The sequence below is a fragment of the Rhea americana genome, unplaced genomic scaffold (genome assembly GCF_003343005.1).
Source record: "Rhea americana isolate MKP2758 unplaced genomic scaffold, rheAme1 scaffold_147, whole genome shotgun sequence".
In the NCBI taxonomy this organism is placed as follows: Eukaryota; Metazoa; Chordata; class Aves; order Rheiformes; family Rheidae; genus Rhea; species Rhea americana.
In genome coordinates, this window is record NW_028185561.1 from 1,043,005 (window position 1) to 1,065,856 (window position 22,852).

Genomic DNA, 22,852 nt, shown 5'->3' on the forward strand with positions numbered 1-22,852 from the left:
TGTTACTAAGGCCGCATGTGGAATATAGTGTCCTGCTTTGGGCATGCCAATTGAGGAAGAGTGTAGAGAAACTGAAGAGGCTCCAGTAAAGGACTACCAAGATGGTCAGAGGCCTAGGATACATGACCTAGAAGGAGCAGTTAAGAGAGCTGAGCTTGTTCTGGTCTGACAAAGAGAAGACTAAGCAAGGGAAGGACTTTCATAGCATCCTGATTTCTTGAAGGACGTTCACAAAGGTCATGGAGAAACAAGGGGCAGCAAGGAGCAGTGATTAAGGAGGTTCAGACTGGACTTTCTGAAAAGTTTTGCTAGGAGGACAGTGCAGCACTCGAGCAGATTACCCAGAAAGGCTGTGAAACCTCCTTCAAAGTTTCCAGGACACCACTAGACAAAACTGCAGCTGACCTTATCTAGTGTTTTCAATAGTCCTGCTCAGTGTGGGAGAGTAGATGAACACCCTTCCAACTAACACTTCTATGATTTGTTTATGTTTTGGACCAATTCTGAATTCCAAAATTAAAGCAGTCTGTGACCAACTAACAAGGAAGTGAAAATTTGTCTATAAATAATTGGATGTTACTGTGAGCATAGATACCTGGTTGCCTTATTAGTAAACAAATGTACTTCTGGAATATGAGAATGTTTATCTACATAAGCTACTGTACTATATAAGTTGTTTCCTTCTTAAATAGGATATGCCTTTAAGTGAAAACTTACCTAATCATTTTTAAACTATGAATTTATAAATTATCTTTACAGCATCTAGTCTGATTGCCATATCAGAGTTGCTACTTTTTCACAACAGATTCTGATATCCATCTGAATTTGTCTTAGGCTTTTTGTTATCCTTTTTCCCTACTGAAAATTTAAAAAAAGAATTTCTTTTACCTGGTATTTTTCCCCATTTAAGTATCATTCACTGCAGCTGAACCTTCTCTCAAAATTATTTTTGATGAACAGCTCAGCAAGTTTAATTTGAATCTTTCTTTGTGAGGTATTGCAGTTGAGCAAATGTGTGAGTAATTTATGAAATAGATCTTCCTGAGTAGCAGCGCAGAATTCTAAAAAGAACTTAAGTGTTACATCACTTACACAGATGGGCCATTTCACTGAACTGTAAATAGGCTACTGGTTTTAGGAGAAAATGTGTCTGTTCTTAGAAAGGTACAGTAATTTGATGGGCTGTCAGTTAAGTAGAGTGCTTTTTTTTTTTTTTAATTTAGATTCCTAACAGGATACAGTTTGCATGTCTTAAAAAAAATACTTGATAAATACTTTTAAATTGTTTTCTCCACATTTAGTAGGCAACAGTGCTAGTCATTCTTTAGTCAACTCTGTCTTCCATCGTATAATCAGTACATATGGTCTTGCTGTCGCTGTTGCAGGCTTGGTTTCTGCATTGCTTTTACTGTTTCAAGTAAATCCGCCCTGGAGGTATATGTTCATGAGTTCTTCCAGAACAGCGAGAAAGGATTAGTATAATTAACTCTTGTTGAAAATGTGACAGGTACCTCTCCTCTCCCAACCACATACTCACAATGTGGAGAAAGAAAAATACTGTTTCTTTGTTCATATTTTTTGTTTTCAAAGTCTTCAGATAACAGCATGATTTCAGACTGTGTTTGCATTCCTCCTAAATTCACACAGCAGTGTAACTCCCCAGATTTTGAATTCTTGTCATTATTAAAACAGTGGAGTCAATTGATGCTGAAGGAGGACATTTAGAAGAGCTTGTTTTGTTTTCATCTTGCTCAGCTTCAAAGCTTCATGGGCCTTTTATTTTGTTTTTCTTTTGTCTCAGGTGCTTAATGCTTTGGCTTTAGATCTCCTCCAAATGACTTCCATTAAAATTATCCCTTTGGTGCCTGTGCTAATTCTAGAAGATACTGCTGTATATTGTGGAGTCACAAACACAATTTTCTGTAGCCTGATGTTGCTTATGTTATGAGTGAATATTATTGTATGGTAAAAGGTGTTACTGATGGCATGCTTTCAGAAGAAGGAGCAATGGGGCCAAATAAAACGCTTTAAAGTAAAAGGAGAGGCCATTTATTTGTGTATAAGGATCAACTCTGATACGTGTAGCTTTGCATTAACTTACAGAAACATGGTGAGTGTAGAACAAACAAGCAAAGTTTTGAAACCCTATTTGAATTTTGCAGGAGGACATTACATGCCAGACTTCAAACTGGACCTGGAGGTGGTAGTGAGCAATCTGAGTTACCTCTGACAAATTTCTGCTTGTTAGTGGATTTTTTATTGGATATAGTTTCTTTGGTAAGAATTTCTTTACTCATTGCTTATACTGGAATCCTGTATATTGATAGTCTACAGAAATACTGTATCTGCTTTATTAAATTTTGTTCTCAAAAAGATATTGCCGTAAATTGGTAGGCGCAGGCACCTTTAGAAGAAGCATTGTTTTCATTGATAATTTTCAATAGACTGTTTGGATATAAACAGAAAAGTTTTTATGATGCATTTACCTGATTTTTTTTTAATTTATCTTATTTTTTTTCCTCTAAAACCTATATTGTACTACAAGCACAGGCTTTTGTAGTTCTATATGCTAGTTTAGATGTGCAGCTTTCTTTTAAGGCCTTTTTAAATGTCACAGTAAATGCATCTTCTTTCTCTATTGGCATTGCTTAATATAGCAAAGACTGTTGGAACTGTTTTTTCTATACCTATCTTTCCTCAATTCTTTGCTTTCTCATTTCAAAGCCTACTAGAAGTATGAGAGTGCTGTGTCAGGTATGGTAATCAGCCTGTTTTCCCTTTAGTTATTAATGATTTTTTTTTAATTATTTATTCTTAAGTTTGTATGTTAAGATTATTAAAATAATACTGGAGTAGCAGTCTTTAGCCTTATTGTTGCATTTTGTAATGTGTTTGTACTGTAATGAACAAGATTAAAAATTCTGAGAGAAACTAGATACATTTTTATTTGTTGATTACACAGTGAAAAAGTTCCTCTTAACTATATGATTCCATAAAATTTTGGAAATAAAGCATGCAGTTCTTATTATCAGATTTGGAGATTTTTTGTTTTCCTTTTTTCTATTTTTCCAATGTTTAGAATACAGTTAAGGAAAAGATAGTTACTACTGTTATAAAAAAAATAACTTTTAGGGTGGAATTTGCATTATAATTCATGAGCTTTACTGTTTCTTTATTAGGAGACTTATATTGAAATACAAACAGAACATTTGCCTCAGCTGTTGCTCAGAATGATTTCTGCGTTGACAAGTCATCTTCATACACTGCACTTGTCTGAGCTTACTGATTCTCTCAGACTTTGCTCCAAGATCCTTAGTAAGGTTCAACCTCCGTTACTGTCTGCGGGTACAGATGGTATCCTGCAGCTTCCTAGTGGACACAGCAGCTCTATCAAAGAATGGGAAAATAAAAAGGCAAGTGGTTATATCTCACAGCATCTTGGAAAAATACATTTTGTGTGTGATAGATTTGTTCTGTGGGAAAAAAAAGTGGGCTTTCTGAATCAGTGTTGGACCACCAAGCCTTTCGTTAGATTTAGTTCAACTTACCCATCAGGACTCCTAGGTTCTTTATGCAGAGCTGCTCAGTCTGTACTGTTGCATAGGGATATTCTGTTCCAGATGCTGGATTTTATCCTTTTTGAACTTCATAAGGTTCCTTTTGGCCCATTTCTCCAGCTTGTCAAAATTGGCAGCCTCACCTTCTACTGTGTTGATTGTTCTCCCCAGTTTGGTGTCATCAGCAAACTTGCTGAAGATGCATTTAGTCTAGTTGTCTAGGGTGCTGATGAAGATGTTAAACAAGTAGCAGCCCCAGTATGTACCCCTGGCAAATGCCACTTGGCATTGACAGCAAGCGGCTGTCARTGGGACGTTCTGCTTTTGTCTGTGGCTTTTGATAGAAGGTAGAGTGAAATTAAGTCCCTCACATCTGGTCTCTTGTACATCATATTTTGTAAGATTTTTTGCCTTGCCAAGCTGCTTTTTGGTACGCCTTAACATAGGAGACAGCAAAAGTTTTCTCAAACCAATTTTATTTCAGAGTCTTTCTACATCTCTGTTAAAGCAAGATGTAATGCACTATATATAATGATGACAATATTGTTTTTATTTAGTTATGAAAAAATTATTCAGATTTTCCTCTGGGAGAGGGAGACATGGATTACACTCAAACTCTGTGCTGAGGACTTGTATACGATGTTTGCCAGCAAGACAGAACTTACAGATCCTGTTCATAGTGGCAAATGTTGCCAGAGATCTGTGATATGGCTAATTAAGAAGTATGTAGGGATGCTATTACCTCTATCTACTTAGTATATAGGGATGCTATTTACTTCCTTCTCCCTAATCCTTGCATTTCTGCCTAAGTTGCCTCCTTGTTCACCTCATGTTCTCACTGGCAAACAGAGACTGTACTATCAGTTACCAACAGGACTCTTAAGAGGTTAGAAAGGGACAGAAAGCCTCTGTGGGTTTATTTTGAGTAGATCAAATGGATCAAATATGTGTGTATTCTGACCTGATGTAAACTTGATGCAGATAATGCATCACAAAAACCATGATTGCTGGAACAACCCTTCCTTCTTGTTTACAGAAAATGTCTTTTGTTTGTTCTAGTTGCAAATCATTAGTATTTTAAAAATAAAGTTTATTTCTTGTTCTATAAGTATAACCTTTTATCTGAAAGAAATCCCCAACTTCCATATCTTGGGGTTGGAAAGAGGCTAGTTACGTAAAGTTATGCTATACATGTAAGAATAACTAAAATTTCATTCAAATATAAATTGTGTTGTGCAGTAATGAGAATAAATTTTATTAGCTTATTAGTATAAGTATAGCTTATTAGTATAAGCAAGTATTAGCTTATTAGTATGACTTTATTAGTATAACTGTGGAGATGAGAAATTTTTTTTAGCTTGTGAAATATTTTATTCTTCATTTACAGCTCTACAATTCACCTCTTTTTATAAGATATTTTGACAATTGTAATATTGAAAGACAATGATCCTGTCTGCTTATAGTTACATATCACTTTGAGCTGTGGTTCTTTTATCTCATATTTAGACAGGTTTTAGGTTAAAATTAAATTAATCACTAGTGTGATTGTTTACTTGTGCAGTAGAATCTTTAAAACTGTGATCAGGGAAGTGTATACATCTACTCTTTCAAGTCATCCCATTCTTCTTTCATGAAATCTCCTTCACCCAGAGGCATCTTGCACTTCTTTATGACTGCAGTAGTTTTCCAATCAATGGACTGGAAGTCTTTTCCTTTGTAGAAAGAAGAACATGCCAAAATCAAAAGTACTAAATCTAAAATCTTCCTAGCTAAAATGACCRCAACCAACATAGTTTAGTGTTCTTCTTACTGCTGGAAGTGAGGACTTTTTTTATTTTTGATTTATGAGCACTATGATGGTTATCCTGGGTATTTGCACTTTGGGATTCTTTACGTATTATTGCTTTTAACTTTTTATTCATATCATAGTCATATCTTTTTTTTAACTAAAGTATTTTGTTTGATAATTTGTATAGATAGATAGTTGGCTTGGTCGGGGTTCTTTAAGAGTGATTTAAGCTGTTACTGAAAGAGCTCCTTAAGAAAAAAATACCAAGCATTATTTTGTATAAAATGTATTTATATGAATAGATATAAATTAAATCTTGAATAAAAATTTAGAACTCCTGTTGCATTCAAGCTGGCCAGAAAATAAATAATTTCTTACTAAACCCATTTTGAAGAACCACTGAACTTTTGTCTCGATTAGGTGCCCTCAATTTCGCTTGACAATCCTAATGATGTGTTTGAAGACGGTGAAAATCCTCCAAGCAGTCGGTCATCAGAAAGTGGCTTCACTGAGTTTGTACAATACCAGGCAGATACATCTGATGATATTGATAGAGCATTGAATGAAGGTCACGGCGCACCCAGCATCCCTATTATTGGTAGCACATCCTCAGAGACCGAGACAGCGTCAACCGTGGGATCCGAGGAAACCGTTATACAGCTTCCTTCCCTAATGACACAGGGGACAGCAACTCGAAGTGGGAAGACAATCCAAAAGACTGCAATGCAGTGCTGTTTGGAGTATGTCCAACAGTTTTTAACTAGGTTTATCAACTTGTATATCATTCAGAGTAATTCCTCGTCTCAGCCATTAGGGACAGAGCTTCCAGTAGACCCCACTGGAGAGCAAGGGCAGACCACAAAATGGGATAGAGAATCACAAGGAGATGCTAAGGTGAAGAAAACAAACAAGAAGAAAACACCAAAAGAATACCTTCCTGCCTTTATTGCTGCTTGTCAGCTGTATCTTGAATGTTCGAGCTTTCCCGTTTACATTGCTGAGGGAAACCGTACTTCAGAATTACATGCTGGGAAACCTGAAGTTGGTAAGTGGCACTCTTCTTTGTTCTTTGCTTTTAAAATATTTTCTTTCAAAAACATTTAAAATAACAGTAGTCAGTAATGTTGTTGCTTGTTATTCCTCTCAAACATATGTTTCCTTCTGTATTAATTGGTTTGCTTTTTTGGACTGAACTGTTTCTTAATAGATTTTAAGAACATTGCTGATTTTGCATGGAATTTGACACTAACCAATTTTGAGGTGAAAAATATAAATTATACTGAAGTCTGAGAGTGGAATCTAGATTTTCAGATGTTGCTCCTTGCTGTATAGATGCAGGAATGTTTTCTTATGTCACAAAAAAATATTGTCAGCTTTGCCATATATATATACATATATATATATGTTTAATAGTTACAAGCTGACATCAAGTACGGTTTTAGCTTTATTTTAGAAATTTTGGATTGATTTGCACATTGATTACTTTGTGGAATGTATGGAAGTTATAAGCTTCTGTTGAATGAAATTAACAACAGCTAATAATTTCAAAAGTTTGTTTGCTTCTGTTAAAAGTTAAAGCAATTATTTCCTTAAGAAACAACTGATGCAAACAATTCTTCTGGCTATGATTGTATCAGAAAAACAAACAAAAAATAGAGGTTTTATGAAGTGTGTATGTATGTGTTCTCAGGTAAGTGTCCTAATTGCAGTCCCACTTCTGGTCTGTGGCTTGAGAGTGATTGCCTTAAGATGGTATTATGGTGGAGGTACTAGACACATACAAGGAATTGTAATTACAATAACTTTGGCTAATCTCAGAGTCTTCTGTGGCTTTATTTTCCTTGAAAACTTGGAAATTGTTTTTATCCATAACTTTCAAAATGCCACTGCTTGGAGAGATGATAATTTTTTGTCATTCAGTAACAAATGCATTGATTTAACAGATGACTGCTTCTTCTGTTCGTATAATATTTTAACTATATTATGTATGTCTTCATTACACAAGCAGGAGTAGAGTGTCTTTGACTTTGTGAGATCCAGATATGTCAAATATTTATATGCCAGTTAAAGGCAGCTTGGTGATAGTTGTGTATTAACTAAGGGTATTGCTTTCCTAAACTCTGCATTCTGTTAACCATTTTCTTGGGCTTGCTATGGGGCTCTCTGACAAAGTTGCATCATGACTTTCAGATTTCCATTTATTAAATATGCATGCTACCTTTTGCAAAAGATCTGGCATAGAATATTTCTGCTTTTTCCATGATATGACCCTGAAAAATACATCATTTTCAAACACTAACAGCCTGCAAATGAGAGAATCATGGCTGACGGTAGAGAGGTTTAAAAAGTCAACTGTTTGCTTATTATTATTCTGTGGGTATAACTCTTTCTATCATTGCTGCCTTCTAAAATTTAAAGCAGGAAGCCTGTAGAGCTTGAGTAGTAGTGGTGTCTCCCAGGAAGGCAATCATTCTAGGAATCGTGTTCACTTTGTTAAATGACTTGGTTTTGTGTTGCTCATTCACCGCCTGAACTTCTCCATTTGTGATGTTGCATTTGCAGTCTGTAAAAGAGTGTAACTTTGGGGAATGAGCATAGGGTATAGGCGGTTGAAATCAGCTGGGCGGCTTTTATTTCAGACCCAGGTGTCTGGTGTACAGACTGGCAGGACAGACCAGCGTAGCAATGGGAATGGGCCTGGCCACGCTGTCCGGGGAGTCCTGCTTCTCCTAACTGCCCCAAATGGGATAGCAAGTGGAGGGTGGGAGATGGTAGTTGCCCTAATTCACACGGCAGCCTCTTCTTCATCTACTGATACATTTTTCTACTGCGGAGGAGACTGGTTTTATTGAAGGGCTCCTGACTGTGTTGTGTTTTTTGATGTTTTTTTCTTGGTGATATAACACTTGCCTTTAATTGATGATGAGAGTCATTGATCTGTTTATAGAAATGAGTCCAGTTATTCTGATACTGGTAGAACATAGTTGTACATAAACTTAGCTGTATGCTTAATTTCTGAAGAAAATGCCAGCTATTTTTAATTGAAGAAATTAAAAAGGGAATTGAGTCACACTCAGGAGAATGTTTATAGCTATGAACTCTAGGACATTAAATTGGAATTGCGTTAGATATATTTAGGTTCTAAATTATATTGCAAAATTATTGTGTATGTAAATTATAAATTTGCGTCTTCCTCCTTTTGATTCTAAATATATGCTGTATTTATGCGTATTAAGTGACACTTTCATTTGTGTCTCATTATGGAGTCATTTACTTATTTTAGTAATGCAATCCATAGTCCTTTCATGATAGCATTAAAATAAAAGGGTGCATTATGCATGTGACGCACAAAGGGTGATTTGACTGTCAACTGCGGAGAGTCCTGAATTGGACCCTTGTATGGTAGTAAGTGAGGGGACAGTAAGAAGGGGAAAGTAACAGCCTACTGTGAAAGCGGAATGTTATCTAGTAGGGATAATTTTCTCGCCAAAACCATCAATTGCTGCAGATGCTTTTACTCATCTTGTTTGTTTCAAGCAAATCAAAAATATTTTTGTCAATTAACACTTTATTTACATATATAAGATACTGCAGAGTTATTTTAGGACAAACTGCAGTGTTAAGACTTGTTTGCTCTTCAAGAATTTCCTGAAGGAAAGAAACAAATAAAGGAATATGCAGTTTACTAAATGTGCAGTTTTGTCTAAAAAATGAGTTGAGTGAAAATGAGTTGAATCATAGAAAAGTTGGAAGGGACCTCTGGAGATCATCTAGCCCAACCCCATGCTCAAGCAGGGTCACCTAGAACACGTTAGACAGGGTTGCATCCAGGCGGACCTTGAAGAGCTCCAGAGAAGGAGACTCCACAACCTCTCTGGGCAACCTGTGCCAGTGCTCGTCACTCTCACAGGGAAGAAATTCCCCCTCACGGTCAGGCGGAACTTCCTGTGCTTCAGTTTGTGCCCATTGCCTCTTGTCCTGTCACAYGGGACAACTGAAAAGAGTTTGTCCCCGTCCCCTTGACACCCTCCCTTTAGCTACTTATACACATTGATAAGATCCCCCCTCAGTCTTCTCTTCCCCAGACTAAACAGGCCCAGCTCTTGCAGCCTTTCCTCCTAGGGCAGGTGCTCCAGCCCTCTGATCATCTTCGTAGCCCTACGCTGGCCTCTCTCCAGTAGCTCCATGTCTCTCTTGTAGTGGGGAGCCCAGAACTGGACACAGCACTCCAGATGAGGCCTCAGCAGGGCTGCGTAGAGGRSCAGGATCACCTCCCTTGACCTGCTGGCAACAGTCTTCCCAATGCACCCGGGGATACCATTGACCTTCCTGACCACAAGGGTGCATTGCTGGCTCATGGTCAATCTGTCATCCACCAGCACTGCCAGGTCCTTCTCTGCAGAGCTGCTCTCCAGCAGGTCAGCCCCCAGCCTGTTCTGGTGCCTACGGTTATTCTTCCCTAGGTGCAGGACTCTGCACTTGCCCTTGTTGAACCTCAGGAGGTTCCTCTCCACTCAGCTCTCCAGCCTGTCCMGGTCTCTCTAAATGGCAGCACAGCCCTCGGGTGTGTCAGCCACTCCTCCCTGCTTCGTATCATCCGCAGACTTACTGAGGGAGGCACTCTGTCTCTTCATCCAGGTCATTGATGAAGAAGTTGAACAGGATGGGAGCCAGTCCTGAGCCCTGGGGGATGCCACTAGCCACAGGCCTCCAACTAGACTCCACACCACTGATGATGACCCTCTGAACTCTTCCTTTCAGCCAGTTCTCAATCCACCTCCCTGTCCCCTCATCTATCCCACACTTGTTGAGCTTCTCTAGGARGATGTTATGGGAGACAGTGTCAAAAGCCTTGCTGAAGTCAAGGAGCACAAYGTCCACTGCTCTCCCCTCATCTCCCCAGCCAGTCACTCCATCATAGAAGGCTATCAGGTTGGTTAAGCAGGATTTCCCCTTGGTGAATCCATGCTGGCTACTCCTGATCACCTTCTTTTCCTCCACATGCTCAGAGATGACATCCAGAATGAGCTGTTCCATTGTCTTTGCAGGGATGGAGGTGAGGCTGACCAGCGTGTAGTTTCGTGGGTCCTCCTCCTTGCCCTTTTTGAAGACTGGAATGACATTGGCTTTCTTCCAGTCCTCAGGCAGCTCTCCAGTTCTCCAGGACCTTTCCAAGATGATGGAGAGTGGCCTGGCAACAACATCTGCCAGCTCCCTTCTGTACCTGTGGGTGCATCCCATCCGGGCCCGTGGATTTGTGGATGTCTTGCCTCCCCAGAAGGTCTCTGATCCTTTCCTTCTCAACCAGAGGAAAGTCTTCCCTTCTCCAGACCTTCTCCCTCACATCCAGGCTATGGGATTCCTGAGGGTTGCCCTTAGCGGTGAAGACTGAAGCAAAGAAGGCATTCAGTAACTCTGCCTCCTCTGTATCCCTTGTCAGCAGGGCCCTCGCCCCATTCAGTAGCGGGCCCACATTTTCCCAAGTCCTCCTCTTGCTGCTGATGTATTTGAAGAAGCCCTTCCTGTTGTCCTTGACATCCCTTGCCAGACTCAATTCCAGCTGGGCCTTAGCCTTCCTCGCTGCATCTCTACATACTCTGGCTGCATTCCTATAATTCTCCCAAGCAGCCTGTCCCCTCTTCCRCAKTCTGTGTACTTTCTTCTTCTGTCTGAGTTTTGCCAGGAGCTCCTTGCTCACCCATGCATGTCTCCTGCCCCCTTTGCTGGACTTCTTTTGCATTGGGATGCACTGTTCTTGAGCTTGGAGGAAGTGATGTTTGAATACAAGCCAGCTGTCCTGGACCCCCCCGCTTCCTTGTAGGGCGTTAACCCATGAGATTCCTCCCAGTAGGTCTCTGAAGAGCCCAAAGTCTGCTCTGCTGAAGTCCAGGGTTGCAATCCTGCTTGTTGCCTTACTTCTTTCCTGCAGGATCCTGACCTCCACCATCTCATGGTCACTGCAGCCAAGGCTGCCCCCAACCTTCACATCTCTAACCAGTGTCTCTCTGTTGGTAAGGATAAGGTCCAGCAGGACACCCTTCTTCGTAGGCTTCTCCACCACTTGTGACAAGAAGTTATCATCAATGCATTGCAGGAGCCTCCTGGACTGTTTGTGCCTTGCTGTGTAGTCCCTCTAGCAGATTCAGGGTGTTTGAAGTCCCCCGTGAAAACCAGGGCCTATGATCATGAGGCTACTTCCAGCTGTCTATAGAAGGCCTCATCAACTTTTTCTTCCTGGTTAGGTGGCAAGTTGAATGACAATGAGTTAAGAATGAAAATGAAACCAAGAAAAATGAGTTCAATCGATTTTCATGGATGTAATTCCATAAAATGTATTTTTTCTCTTTCTTGTTTAAGTTTTGATATTTGCTTTTAGTTACTAAATATTTAAGGGATATAGTATTATATTCTTAAGTATATTATTCTAAAGGTAAAGATAAAAAGATACATCAGTATTTCTCTCCTGCATACATTTTTCTACACACACAGTGAGAGGGTTGAAATATGAAAAGTAAAGAGCAATCATGGATGTGATTTTGAGATATAAGAAGAAAAATGAATACCATTTAAAACCATTGTTAAATGAAAATATTTTGTGTTTATTTATTTATTTATTTATTTTTATTTCAGACTGTGAACAAGTGCAGCCTCCACTGTGGCTTCAGACGTTGATGAATGCTTGCAAACAAGCAAGCGATTTCAGCATTCAAGGTGTTACTATTTCCCTTGTGATGGACTTGGTTGGATTGACTCAATCTGTTGCTCTTGTCACTGGAGAAAATCTGAACAGTGTGGAAACTGCTCAGCCTCTTAGCCCTAACCAGGGAAGAGTGGCTGTGGTCATTAGACCTCCCCTTACCCAAGGCAACCTGAGATACATGGCTGAAAAGACAGATTTCTTCAAGGTACTGTGCATTATGCATACTCATTAATATTTTCTTTAGATTATTTTTTCTGGCTGGTGAAGACTGACAGTCTCTGCCATTTTCTTGTTCTTGATATGGCAAGTCAAACAACTTTGCTGAGTGTTTTGACAACAGTTGTAGTCCAGGTTAGGCTCTAAATGAAAATATGTAATCCGCTTTCCAACTGTGAAGTGTTTACTGTTTGCTCAAGTGAAAACACTTGATTGGTTCAAGATTTTGAGAATATAAATGAAAACTGATTGAATAGCATCACTAACATCTGGCAGTAGCAAATGTTTGAAACTGAGCTGTACAAAATATACATATTGTATAATACATAATCTGACAAACTACTCTTTCTGCATTTGTAATTTACATAAGAAATAATCTCTGAGAGGACTGGCCACAGAGCATATTAGGTAGTTAATTATAGTCTACTGGAAGGCTTCCTTCTGTTTCTAGAGATGACTGAGTTCTGACTCTTAGCAGGAATGATTTATGTCGTGAGTTAATGCAGTGTTTTAAACAGTTGCTTACGTTCATATAAATAGAAAAGAACAGTTTTGTAGATAGCTTGTTAGTCATACGGTATCATCAGATGGAGTGTCTTCCATCACTGCAAGTATCTCAAAATAGTTTAGAGGAGGACAAAAAACCAAAATATGATACTCATACAGTTGTCTTTTTTGCAACATTTATTTTCATGTACAAAGCATATAGCTTTAACTCTCTGGGACCAGTTGGGTGATGGAACTCCTCAGCATCATCAGAAGAGTGTGGAGCTCTTCTATCAGCTACATAACCTTGTTCCATCTTCTAGCATTTGTGAAGATGTTATTAGTCAGCAGCTGACTCACAGAGACAAGGTAAGTTGTTCTCATGGTTACTAAAAGACAAGTTAAATGTATGCTTTCTTTTAGAGAAACATGTTTGGAAAAAGGACATGGTGCTTCACTGGAGGGCATAAATAACTCCAGTATTTTTTAAATGTTGCCTTTTATTTATATGACTGTTTCAAACATTAAAAATACTTGCCTTTTATGCAGAATGTCAGATTTGTCCACCCTCTGGCATTACCACTCTTTCCTGTGTTCCCACTCACAAGAACACCTAATCTTATCTCTGTAATTGGTTCCTGTTTTCATGACATCTTGGTGTTTCACAAATATTGATTCCTTTTTCCTCATTCTGCTTCTCTGGAGAACAAGGAATAATTTGTACAAGGGAACATTATCAATAAAGATAAAGTCTTAATCAAAGCATGTAAAAAAGGCCTGGTAATGGTAGGAATTGGACCTAGATTTTCTGGATTCCAGCTCTTCTTCACTATGCAGCTTCTTCGGATTTAAGTATTTATTTTGCTTTACCCTAACCAACTGTAGTCCAGCCTTCCTAGGTGCACCCTCCTATTTCATCTAATTCTTGCATCTTGTCGAATTATTTATCTTAATATAGCATCTATGCTCTTCAGCTTTCTTTCCTCCATGGAACTTGGAGTAAAAAATAAGTTTTGTCATTACTACACCTGAGTCTTTTTTTTTTGATAGTGATGATGGGTACTTTCTCTCTGAAGACAGTCATCAGTGGCACTCTTTATCTTTCTAWTCTTTTGGGTCTCTCTATTCTTTTCCTCTGACATCAGTTGTCTTTATTGCCTTTGTTATTGTGCAACCACCTTTTTTACAGGTCTGTTTTTGGTTTCTTTCGCTTGCCTTGAGGAACATCCTTCTGAGTCTGCTGCATTTGATGTTACTGGTTTGCTGCTTCTGCCTTAATTTCTTTTTTCTCTGAGAGTGAATTTGTTTTCTTTGTCTTTCTGACCATTCATACATTATCTTGTTCTTTTTGTAACAGCTAATGTAAATATCAGACCAAAGAGCCACTTGTAATTAATAAGGTTTTACTTTATTTGCAGATCCCAAGAGCTATGCTTGATATTTCTGAGCTCCATCCTCTGCAACTTCTCTCAGTTAACTATTTCTCACTGGAGTGTTTCTGTAACAGTTTTTTCCTTCAAGTTGTCAGTTAAGAGGCTCCTGTACAATTCTTCCCAATTTCATGTGGCTCATTTTTTCTCTAGTTATTTGTCTTTGTCAGAAATGATCAAAATTTAAATCTCATATGCTTGCCACATCTAGAGGACAACTAATAAACTGCTCTACAGTAATTGCTAGTTTTCTTTGCATCTGCATCTTTGTGGAAGTACTCTTGCTTTATCTGCTATAACTGACATGACAGCTGGGTTGCAAGTTTTTTCTGCACGTTCATTTTGAGTGTGTTGCTGAAGCTACTCTTTTCTTGAAGGTCTTTTTTTCTATCTCTATCTCCTGTAAAAGCTGTGGACCATGATCAGAGAAGAACCTTTTGAATGATCTGAGAGCTGCTTCTCTGCCTGATAATATAATATTATCTGTCTGATAATAGTGTTTGGTTTCTCGTTAGTACTTTGTAATTTGTCCTAACTCCTGTTATGGTACCACAGATCAAGATATTTGCTCATGGTTTCACATGGTGTGTTTTTCCTCTCCCTTACTGCTGCACAAAGGACTCCTATATCACTGCTGGCTTTTTTTTTGGAAGTGATCTTGGCTATCCTACTGAATACCTTTCCTTTGCCCTCATTTAGGTAGTGCAAGTACAGTAGTATTTTTCAAAATCTTTTGAAGCTACAAGATACTCAGATTGATGACAAGCAAGGTCTATTTTATGTCTGTGATATGTCTACACTTTCCTACTAGATAAAGGGAGCTTTTCAGCATTCAGCAGCACAGACTGTTTTATGTAGGAGACTTTTCTCTTATCAAAAGAAATGCTCTACTTACCTATATATAAAGCACATGCTTAGCTCTTACGCTGGTTAATAGGTGTTCCACTTACATTCACTGGTTCTCCATTTATTCTAAAAATTTGTTTCAGATAGAGGCAATCGGTTTGACATTTGAGTAGCGGCTTTTGTAGTGCCTTAAATTTTAGATGTACAAACTGTCTTCACAGCCCCTATGGAGTGGATGATATGAAGTTAGTTGTTTACAAGTGTTGGCAATTCATGCTTGAGTGATTTCACAAGCAGTTATCTTTTCTGCCTTTCTGCCAGAGATTAACAAGGTCAGCTGAACTGAATGTGAGTCTGTTTTTCAATCACTGCAGTTCACAGCTTGACATATTGATAATACTGCTGCTGATTTGGCATATTACACTGGTCTGTGAACTACTGTGTCCAAAGAGGTGGCACACACTCATTTCTGCCAACCTTGCTGTGAGGAGACTAATTCCTTAAATTTTGATATATTACGCTGGTCTGTGAACTACTGTGTCCAAAGAGGTGGCACACACTCATTTCTGCCAACCTTGCTGTGACTAATTCCTTAAATCTTCACAGCATGGATTGCAAAGGCTCACATGAAGTCTTCTCCACTTGTTTGGGGATTGTTTATTTTATCTCTCTAATCAGCAGATGCTACTGAATTATTTTGTGTAACCATGTATGTATTTGGCAGCAGTTTTTTCCTGTGATAAGCATATTTTTTTCTAAATATACTTTCTGTTTATTTTTCTTTACAGAATGCTGCTGTTTCTCTAGTTTTTAGTCTATTATGATCTGTCTAGTGTTCTTTTTATAATTTGCATTYTTTTTGTAGCTTTGACTTAAAATTTGCATTGTATTAGCGGCTACAGAACTTAAGCTGTGTGTTGTCAGTGAAGTCTGGAAGTGTGGCAGATTCTCAGAGATACTAATAGTTTGTTATCGGGGTTCTTTTTGATTAAAGATAAAAATACCTACTGTTTACTTCCTATAAGCACACATTTTAAAAGAAACAAATAAAACCTGCATCATCTCTTTGTCTCCCTGCTTATCTAGTAATTTAGTTTAAGCCTTCATTGTATTTGAAACTAATTTTACTTCATGTTTACTTGGTGTAGCTATCCTGATTTCTGTGCTTTCTTTGTTCAGTCCTACAGCTGCTTAGTGACTTCCTTGTTTCTTGGATAAAACTGTTGTTTACAGATATACCCATATATTCCTATCATAGTATGGTATTTGTTATTGTTTTCAGCCTTGCTGGAATAACTCTTTGATAGCCACAGTGAACAGATAAAGGCATAAATTCTTAAAGCTATCTTTAGAATTAAATRTTTTGCATATTATTAGCAGTAAGCATGTATTTGTTACAAAACTAGCTGTAGTACTGGAGCAAAAATTAGCATCTTATTGATGAACTCCATCTATGCATTATCTAGCTGGAGAATCCTTACCCCCCCCCCCAATCTATTTTCATTCCCTTATTTCCTTGTATACTGTGTTTTGATACTGTCCCATGACTCCAGACGCTACCGCTTGGCTGTTTATATCTAAATATTTCTCTGATAGTCATCCTTCTCTCTACCTCTGTATCCTTGAGTTTTCCTCTTCAACAGCTTTCATGTTTCCTCATGATCACTGTTCATGATGTCTTCAAAAGCTTTGATATTGATTATGTTAAAGTCACTGAAAGCAGAGCTGTACAATTGGCAAGAGTAAAATGAGTATCGTTCAAGCTATGGCATTATCTTTTCATGCCAAATTTGGAAACTGAGGGAGGAAAGATCAAGCTGGAAGGGAGGACTCTTTTCATGTTACTAAAATTGTTTGTAAAAAGCTATTGTTGTCTGTTAGTGTTTTTCAATATTAAAAGATAAGACCAGAACGCTTAGTCAAATACGTGATTTATAACAACTTCATGGTATCTTGTAAGCTTCTGTATACCTCTTTTTTTTTCCAGTACTTATGAGAGACTAGAGATATTCTGTTAGATCTAACATATAATTTGATCCACAGAAAGTAAGAATGGAAGCTCACGCAAAGTTTGCAGTGCTATGGCATCTCACTCGTGACCTTCATATTAACAAGTCGTCTTCCTTTGGCCGTACCTTTGACAGGTTGGTGATTGCAGCCATGACTCAGATGAAATAATTTTGCTTCAAAATTTTAACTACATTACACTGACAGCATAGAATATTTAGAATTTAGAAAATCTCTGTGTAAACATGAGAGCCAGAAAGGAGGGGAAGAAGCGAATCTGAGTGTTAGACAAATTTATTTTCATGATGGTGATGTTGTCAGTTGTGGATTTTTGACAGCTATAAAATGTAGGGCAGGAAAGATCACCGGATACATTGAGCAGCAGTGCAATTAAAATATTTTTGTATATTGAGTATAGTATCTGGGTTGTTGCTGTGACTTTCTAAAAACAAAAGCAAGAGAGAGAAGTCAACACAGAATTGCATTATATAAAAACAGAAAGTAAGGCTAGAGCTAAGAGAATTTAAGAAAACTCTACAAGTAAGCACTAAGACATAAAAACATACAGATTATACAAAATTATTTTGTATGTAAAATGTCACCTACTGACAAGCAGCAGAGGACTTCTATTTTGCTTTCTGGTGTTAGGCCATCCTCTTAGAAAAAGTTGGATGTTCCAGACCCTGAACTAGCGTCATCATCCTTAGCTAGCAGATATGTCCTAGGAAGATGTTCTTTTAAATTTCCTAGTGTATACATAGCTGTGGGAGGCAGGGTAAAATGGTTATCATGTCTTTGACTTGCTGCTGTCACTCATGGAAATGATCATAAATTCTATGTGTACAGCTAAGAGCTTATTATGAGCACATACCACTATAAGACATAAAATGGAAAAATTTAGAGTCCTATATGTATATTGTTTTCTCCCCAAATTTGAAAAAGATTCAAAAGGCTAAAACTGTAAAAAAGAAGAAAATAATGAGAGTCGAAAGAGTTTAATCTTCAAATACATTTCTCCACCCAGTTCTCCAAGATAAGATCTTTGAATAAGGTATCTCTTATTTTCCATGCAACTGCATGAATTGTCTTTTTAAGTTTGTCTTTTTGTAGTACTTAGTAGTCAAAGACAACTTGTTATACTAGTAGCTGTACAAATATTTTAACTGGTTATACTACTACTACAGCTATCTTAAGTGACGTTATTACTAGCTCTTCCTGGTCATTTCTTCATTAAGCTGGACTAAAATGTAAAATTTTGGCCTACAAATTTTAGATTCCAAATAAAATATTGTTTTATACATGGGAAACACTGGTGTATTTCCCAACATACTGAATTTATCATGTATCAGATTAAAATGGAATTACACCGTGTGTAGTATAAATATGTGCTAAATTCATTCTTCTTTCTGTTCTAGATCTTTATTTATTATGCTAGACAGCCTTAATAGCTTAGATGGTTCTACATGGTCAGTGGGACAAGCCTGGCTTAATCAAGTCCTTCAAAGACATGATATTGCAAGGGTTCTTGAACCTTTGCTCCTACTGCTTCTCCATCCAAAAACTCAGCGAGTTTCTGTTCAGCGAGTACAGGCTGAATGTTACTGGACTAAATCTCCCTGTCACCCTGAAGAAGAAAATGAAAAGCACTTTATGCAGAAATTTAGCTGTGCAGATGGTATGTATACTAGAGGACCTTAGGAAGTTTCTTATTTAATTTTGCTTATTTATTAATTACAAGTAACATTAAAATGCAGTAGAAATTTTTGATTCTAATTCTCATAAGAAATTTCTGTAGTAACTACTGCTTATACGTACACCTTTTTATGCATACTTTTTTTTTTTTTTTTTTTTTTKTYTWWTTCAAGCCAGTAGGCTTGGTGCCAAGTCCACCCATTATATCTAACCAAAGATACTCCAGTATCTTTGAAGTTTCGTTGCTTCTAAATGAAGAAAGTATACTCTACAATAAATATTTGAGTATTATTATGTCTTATTCACTTCAGTGGAACTAATGCATATGTCTTAAAGTTTCACCCAGAGCGAAATTTTTTTTTGAATTAGAAACACAATGATGTGAGGCTGACATACTCAGCTGACATACTGATATAGTTTGAAGGTGTAACATGTCTAGTGTAATTTTAGTAACATACTGTTTACTAATTTTTTTTGAAAACACACACACATAAGCCTGCATAAGATTTCATGTATGTGAATTATGCTGTTTTGCTAAAGTCTACTACTAAAATAATCTTGCTTTGATTAAGTGAACATGTGTGGTTTGCATATTAACGTTTTTTTCCTGTTTGGAGTGAAAAGAAGCTAAGTACTGTACCTTCATCTCAGTCGACATATTAAAAATTCTTTAAATTCTTATTTTTAATTCTGAATATTACATATATGATTTTCTGTTTTTCTCTTTAAGCAGCGTTTTCTCATGTGCCTTTAAGCCAAGGACAACTTATACCTAAAGAGAGCAATGAAAAACAACTTGCTATGGACGAAATGGAGAACTTCAGCCTGACTGTCAACCCTTTGAGTGACAGGCTTTCCTTATTAAGTACCAGCAGTGAGACTATTCCAATGGTTGCATCTGATTTTGACCTTCCCGACCATCAAGTTGAAACATTGCAGAGTTCTGACTCTGGCTGTTCTCAGTCATCTGTTGGAGACAACATCAGTTACGAGGTAGAGACAGAAAGCCTGAGTGCTCAGGATAGCTCTCAGACTCTGAGAGAGGACTCCCCTGATGAAATTGTGCAACAAGTGGTTACAGATCTAATATGCAAAGTTGTAAGTGGTCTTGGAGAAGAGGCTGAATCAGGTGGACATAATCTGCACTCTGAGGATACTTCATGCAAATTCAGTCCGTTAGATAACTCTGAAGAGGTGACTAAAAGTGAAGATCAAAATATTCAGAGTAGCCAGAGTAGTTTGCTTAGTAATGACAGCTCCCAGTTATTATCAGCATCAACTGAGACTGGACTTGAGAGCTTACGAGATGAAATTTCAAGAAATAACTCTTCACCCTGTATTGCTGCAAGTCAGCAGTCTCTCTCTGATCTCACTTTTACTTCCATGGAATCAAAGTCTAGAAAGCGAAGCCACAGTAGTATTCAGTTCAGCTTCAAAGGAAAGCCACCTGAAAAAATGTCAGAAAAAGAAACAATTGTTAAAGAGTCTGTTAAGCAACCAGGTGCAAAACCTAAAGTGAAAATAGCCAAAAAGAAAGATGAAGAGAAGAAGAAAGCCCAAACAGAAAAGGTTAAGCAAACCAGTATCTTCTTTAGTGATGGTCTTGATTTAGAAAATTGGTACAGCTGTGGAGAAGGAGAGATTTCAGAAATAGAGAGTGATGTGGGGTCTCCAGGAATGCGAAGATCTCCCAACTTTAATATCCATCCATTGTATCAGCATGTGCTGCTCTATCTCCAGCTGTATGACTCTTCAAGGACACTGTATGCTTTTTCTGCAATTAAAGCAATTCTGAAAACAAATCCTTCAGCTTTTGTAAGTGCCATCTCTACCACCAGTGTCAACAATGCATACACTCCCCAGCTCTCATTGCTCCAGAATCTTCTAGCCAGACATCGAATATCTGTTATGGGCAAAGATTTCTATAGTCACATCCCAGTTGATTCAAATCATAACTTTCGGAGTTCTATGTATATAGAAATTCTTATCTCCTTGTGTTTGTATTATATGCGGAGCCACTATCCAACTCATGTTAAAGTAACCTCACAGGATCTAATAGGAAACCGTAATATGCAAATGATGAGTATAGAAATTTTGACACTTCTTTTTGCTGAGTTGGCAAAAGTCATAGAAAGCTCTGCAAAGGGCTTTCCTAGTTTTATTTCGGACATGTTATCCAAGTGCAAGGTTCAGAAAGTGATCCTTCATTGTCTGCTATCTTCTATCTTTAGTGCACAGAAATGGCACAGTGAAAAGATAGCTGGAAAAAACATAGTGGCTGTAGAAGAAGGTTTCTCTGAAGACAGCCTTATAAACTTCTCTGAAGATGAATTTGATAATGGCAGTACGCTGCAGTCACAGCTTCTAAAAGTACTCCAGCGGCTGATTGTCTTGGAACACAGGGTAATGACTGTGCCTGAGGAAAATGAAACAGGCTTTGAATTTGTCGTAACGGACTTGGAGCACATTGGTCCTCAGCAGCCGATGACTTCCCTTCAGTATTTACACTCCCAGCCAATAACCTGTCAAGGCATGTTTCTCTGCGCGGTGATAAGAGCTCTGCATCAACACTGTGCCTGTAAAATGCATCCCCAGTGGATAGGCCTTATAACTTCTACTTTGCCTTACATGGGAAAAGTTCTTCAAAGGGTGGTTGTTTCGGTGACTCTTCAGCTTTGCAGGAATTTGGATAATTTAATTCAGCAGTATAAATATGAAACGGGATTATCTGATAATAGGTATGTGTATGTGGAGATAATTTTTTCAAAGAAATTTTATTCTATTGAATTAATTTGCCATCAGATGAACTACTTAAAAAATGAATCTTTTATTTTAGGCCTCTCTGGATGGCATCAGTCACTCCACCAGATATGATTCTCACTTTATTGGAAGGTATCACAACAATAATTCATTATTGCCTCCTAGATCCATCTACACAATATCATCAGGTAAGTCTGTCTGGGCATCTGAAAGATTCCTATACAGCACCCATCAAATTAAGGCATGTAATTGTGATAACAGTGTTTGTATGTAGGTACTTGGAGGCTTGTGTGGAAAAATACTAAATATGACTATCTTGGCTATAAATCTGTTTTTCATTGCTAATATACACAAATCAATTAAACAGAAGAACATTTTTCTAAAAATTAGATGTTTGAAAGAATATTCTTACACCTTTTTTTGTTTAGTTACCTTGTCAAGGAGCAAAAGTAGGAATTAATTAACTTTCAGACCTCTGAGATGCAACCTTTTAGAGATGGCTTCGGTTGTGGGACTTTACAGACTGATGCCTTTATTTTCTGGCTGCATTATCTAATCCATAATTTTCTGGCTGGTGGCTGATACACTAGAGGGCTGTGTTGCCATTCAGAAAGACCTGGACTGCAGAGTAGGGCAAAGAGAAACCTCATAAGGTTCAACAAGAGCAAGTGCAGGGTCCTGCACCTAGGGAAGAATAACCCTAGGCCCCAGTACAAGCTGGAGGCTGACCTGCTGGAGAGCAGCTCTGCAGAGAAGGACCTGGGAGTGCTGGTGGACAACCATGAGCCAGCAGTGCACCCTTGTGGCCAAGAAGGCCAATGGTATCCCGGGGTGCATTAGGAAGAGTGTTGCCAGCAGGTGGAGGGAGGTGATCCTGGCCCTCTGCTCAGCCCTGCTGAGGCCTCATCTSGAGTGCTGTGTCCAGTTCTGGGCTCCCCAGCACAAGAGAGACATGGAGCTACTGGAGAGAGGCCAGCATGTGGCTACGAAGATGATTAGGGGACTGGACCATCTCTCTCATGAGGAACAGCTGCGAGAGCTGGGCCTCTTCAGCCTGGGGAAGAGAAGACTGAGGGGGGATCTTATCAATGTGTATAAGYASCTGAAGGGAGGGTGTCAAGGGCTGGACTCTTTTCAGTGCTGCCCAGTGACAGGACAAGAGGCAATGGGCAGAAATTGAAGCACAGGAAGTTCTGCCTGACCGTGAGGGGGAATTTCTTCCCTGTGAGAGTGACAGAGCCCTGGCACAGGTTGCCCAGAAAGCTTGTGGAGTCTCCTTCTCTGGAGATCTTCAAGGCCTGCCTGGATGCAACTCTGTCTACCATGCCCTAGGTGACCCTGCTTGAGCAGGGAGGTTGGACTAGATGAT

At 38.4% G+C, this 22,852-nt stretch overlaps 1 protein-coding gene across 1 annotated transcript in view; it reads left to right on the forward strand.

The window, feature by feature from the left end:
* DOP1A (DOP1 leucine zipper like protein A) overlaps positions 1-22,852 on the forward strand; it is a 61,924-nt gene that overhangs the window by 16,415 nt on the left and 22,657 nt on the right. Inside the window, exons 11-19 of the mRNA XM_085299233.1 lie at positions 2,163-2,277; positions 3,180-3,413; positions 5,767-6,391; positions 11,977-12,251; positions 12,965-13,117; positions 17,068-17,168; positions 18,447-18,706; positions 19,457-21,461; positions 21,560-21,671. Of these exons, the coding sequence (XP_085155359.1) occupies positions 2,163-2,277; positions 3,180-3,413; positions 5,767-6,391; positions 11,977-12,251; positions 12,965-13,117; positions 17,068-17,168; positions 18,447-18,706; positions 19,457-21,461; positions 21,560-21,671 (3,880 nt within the window). The remainder of the gene's footprint in view (positions 1-2,162; positions 2,278-3,179; positions 3,414-5,766; positions 6,392-11,976; positions 12,252-12,964; positions 13,118-17,067; positions 17,169-18,446; positions 18,707-19,456; positions 21,462-21,559; positions 21,672-22,852) is intronic.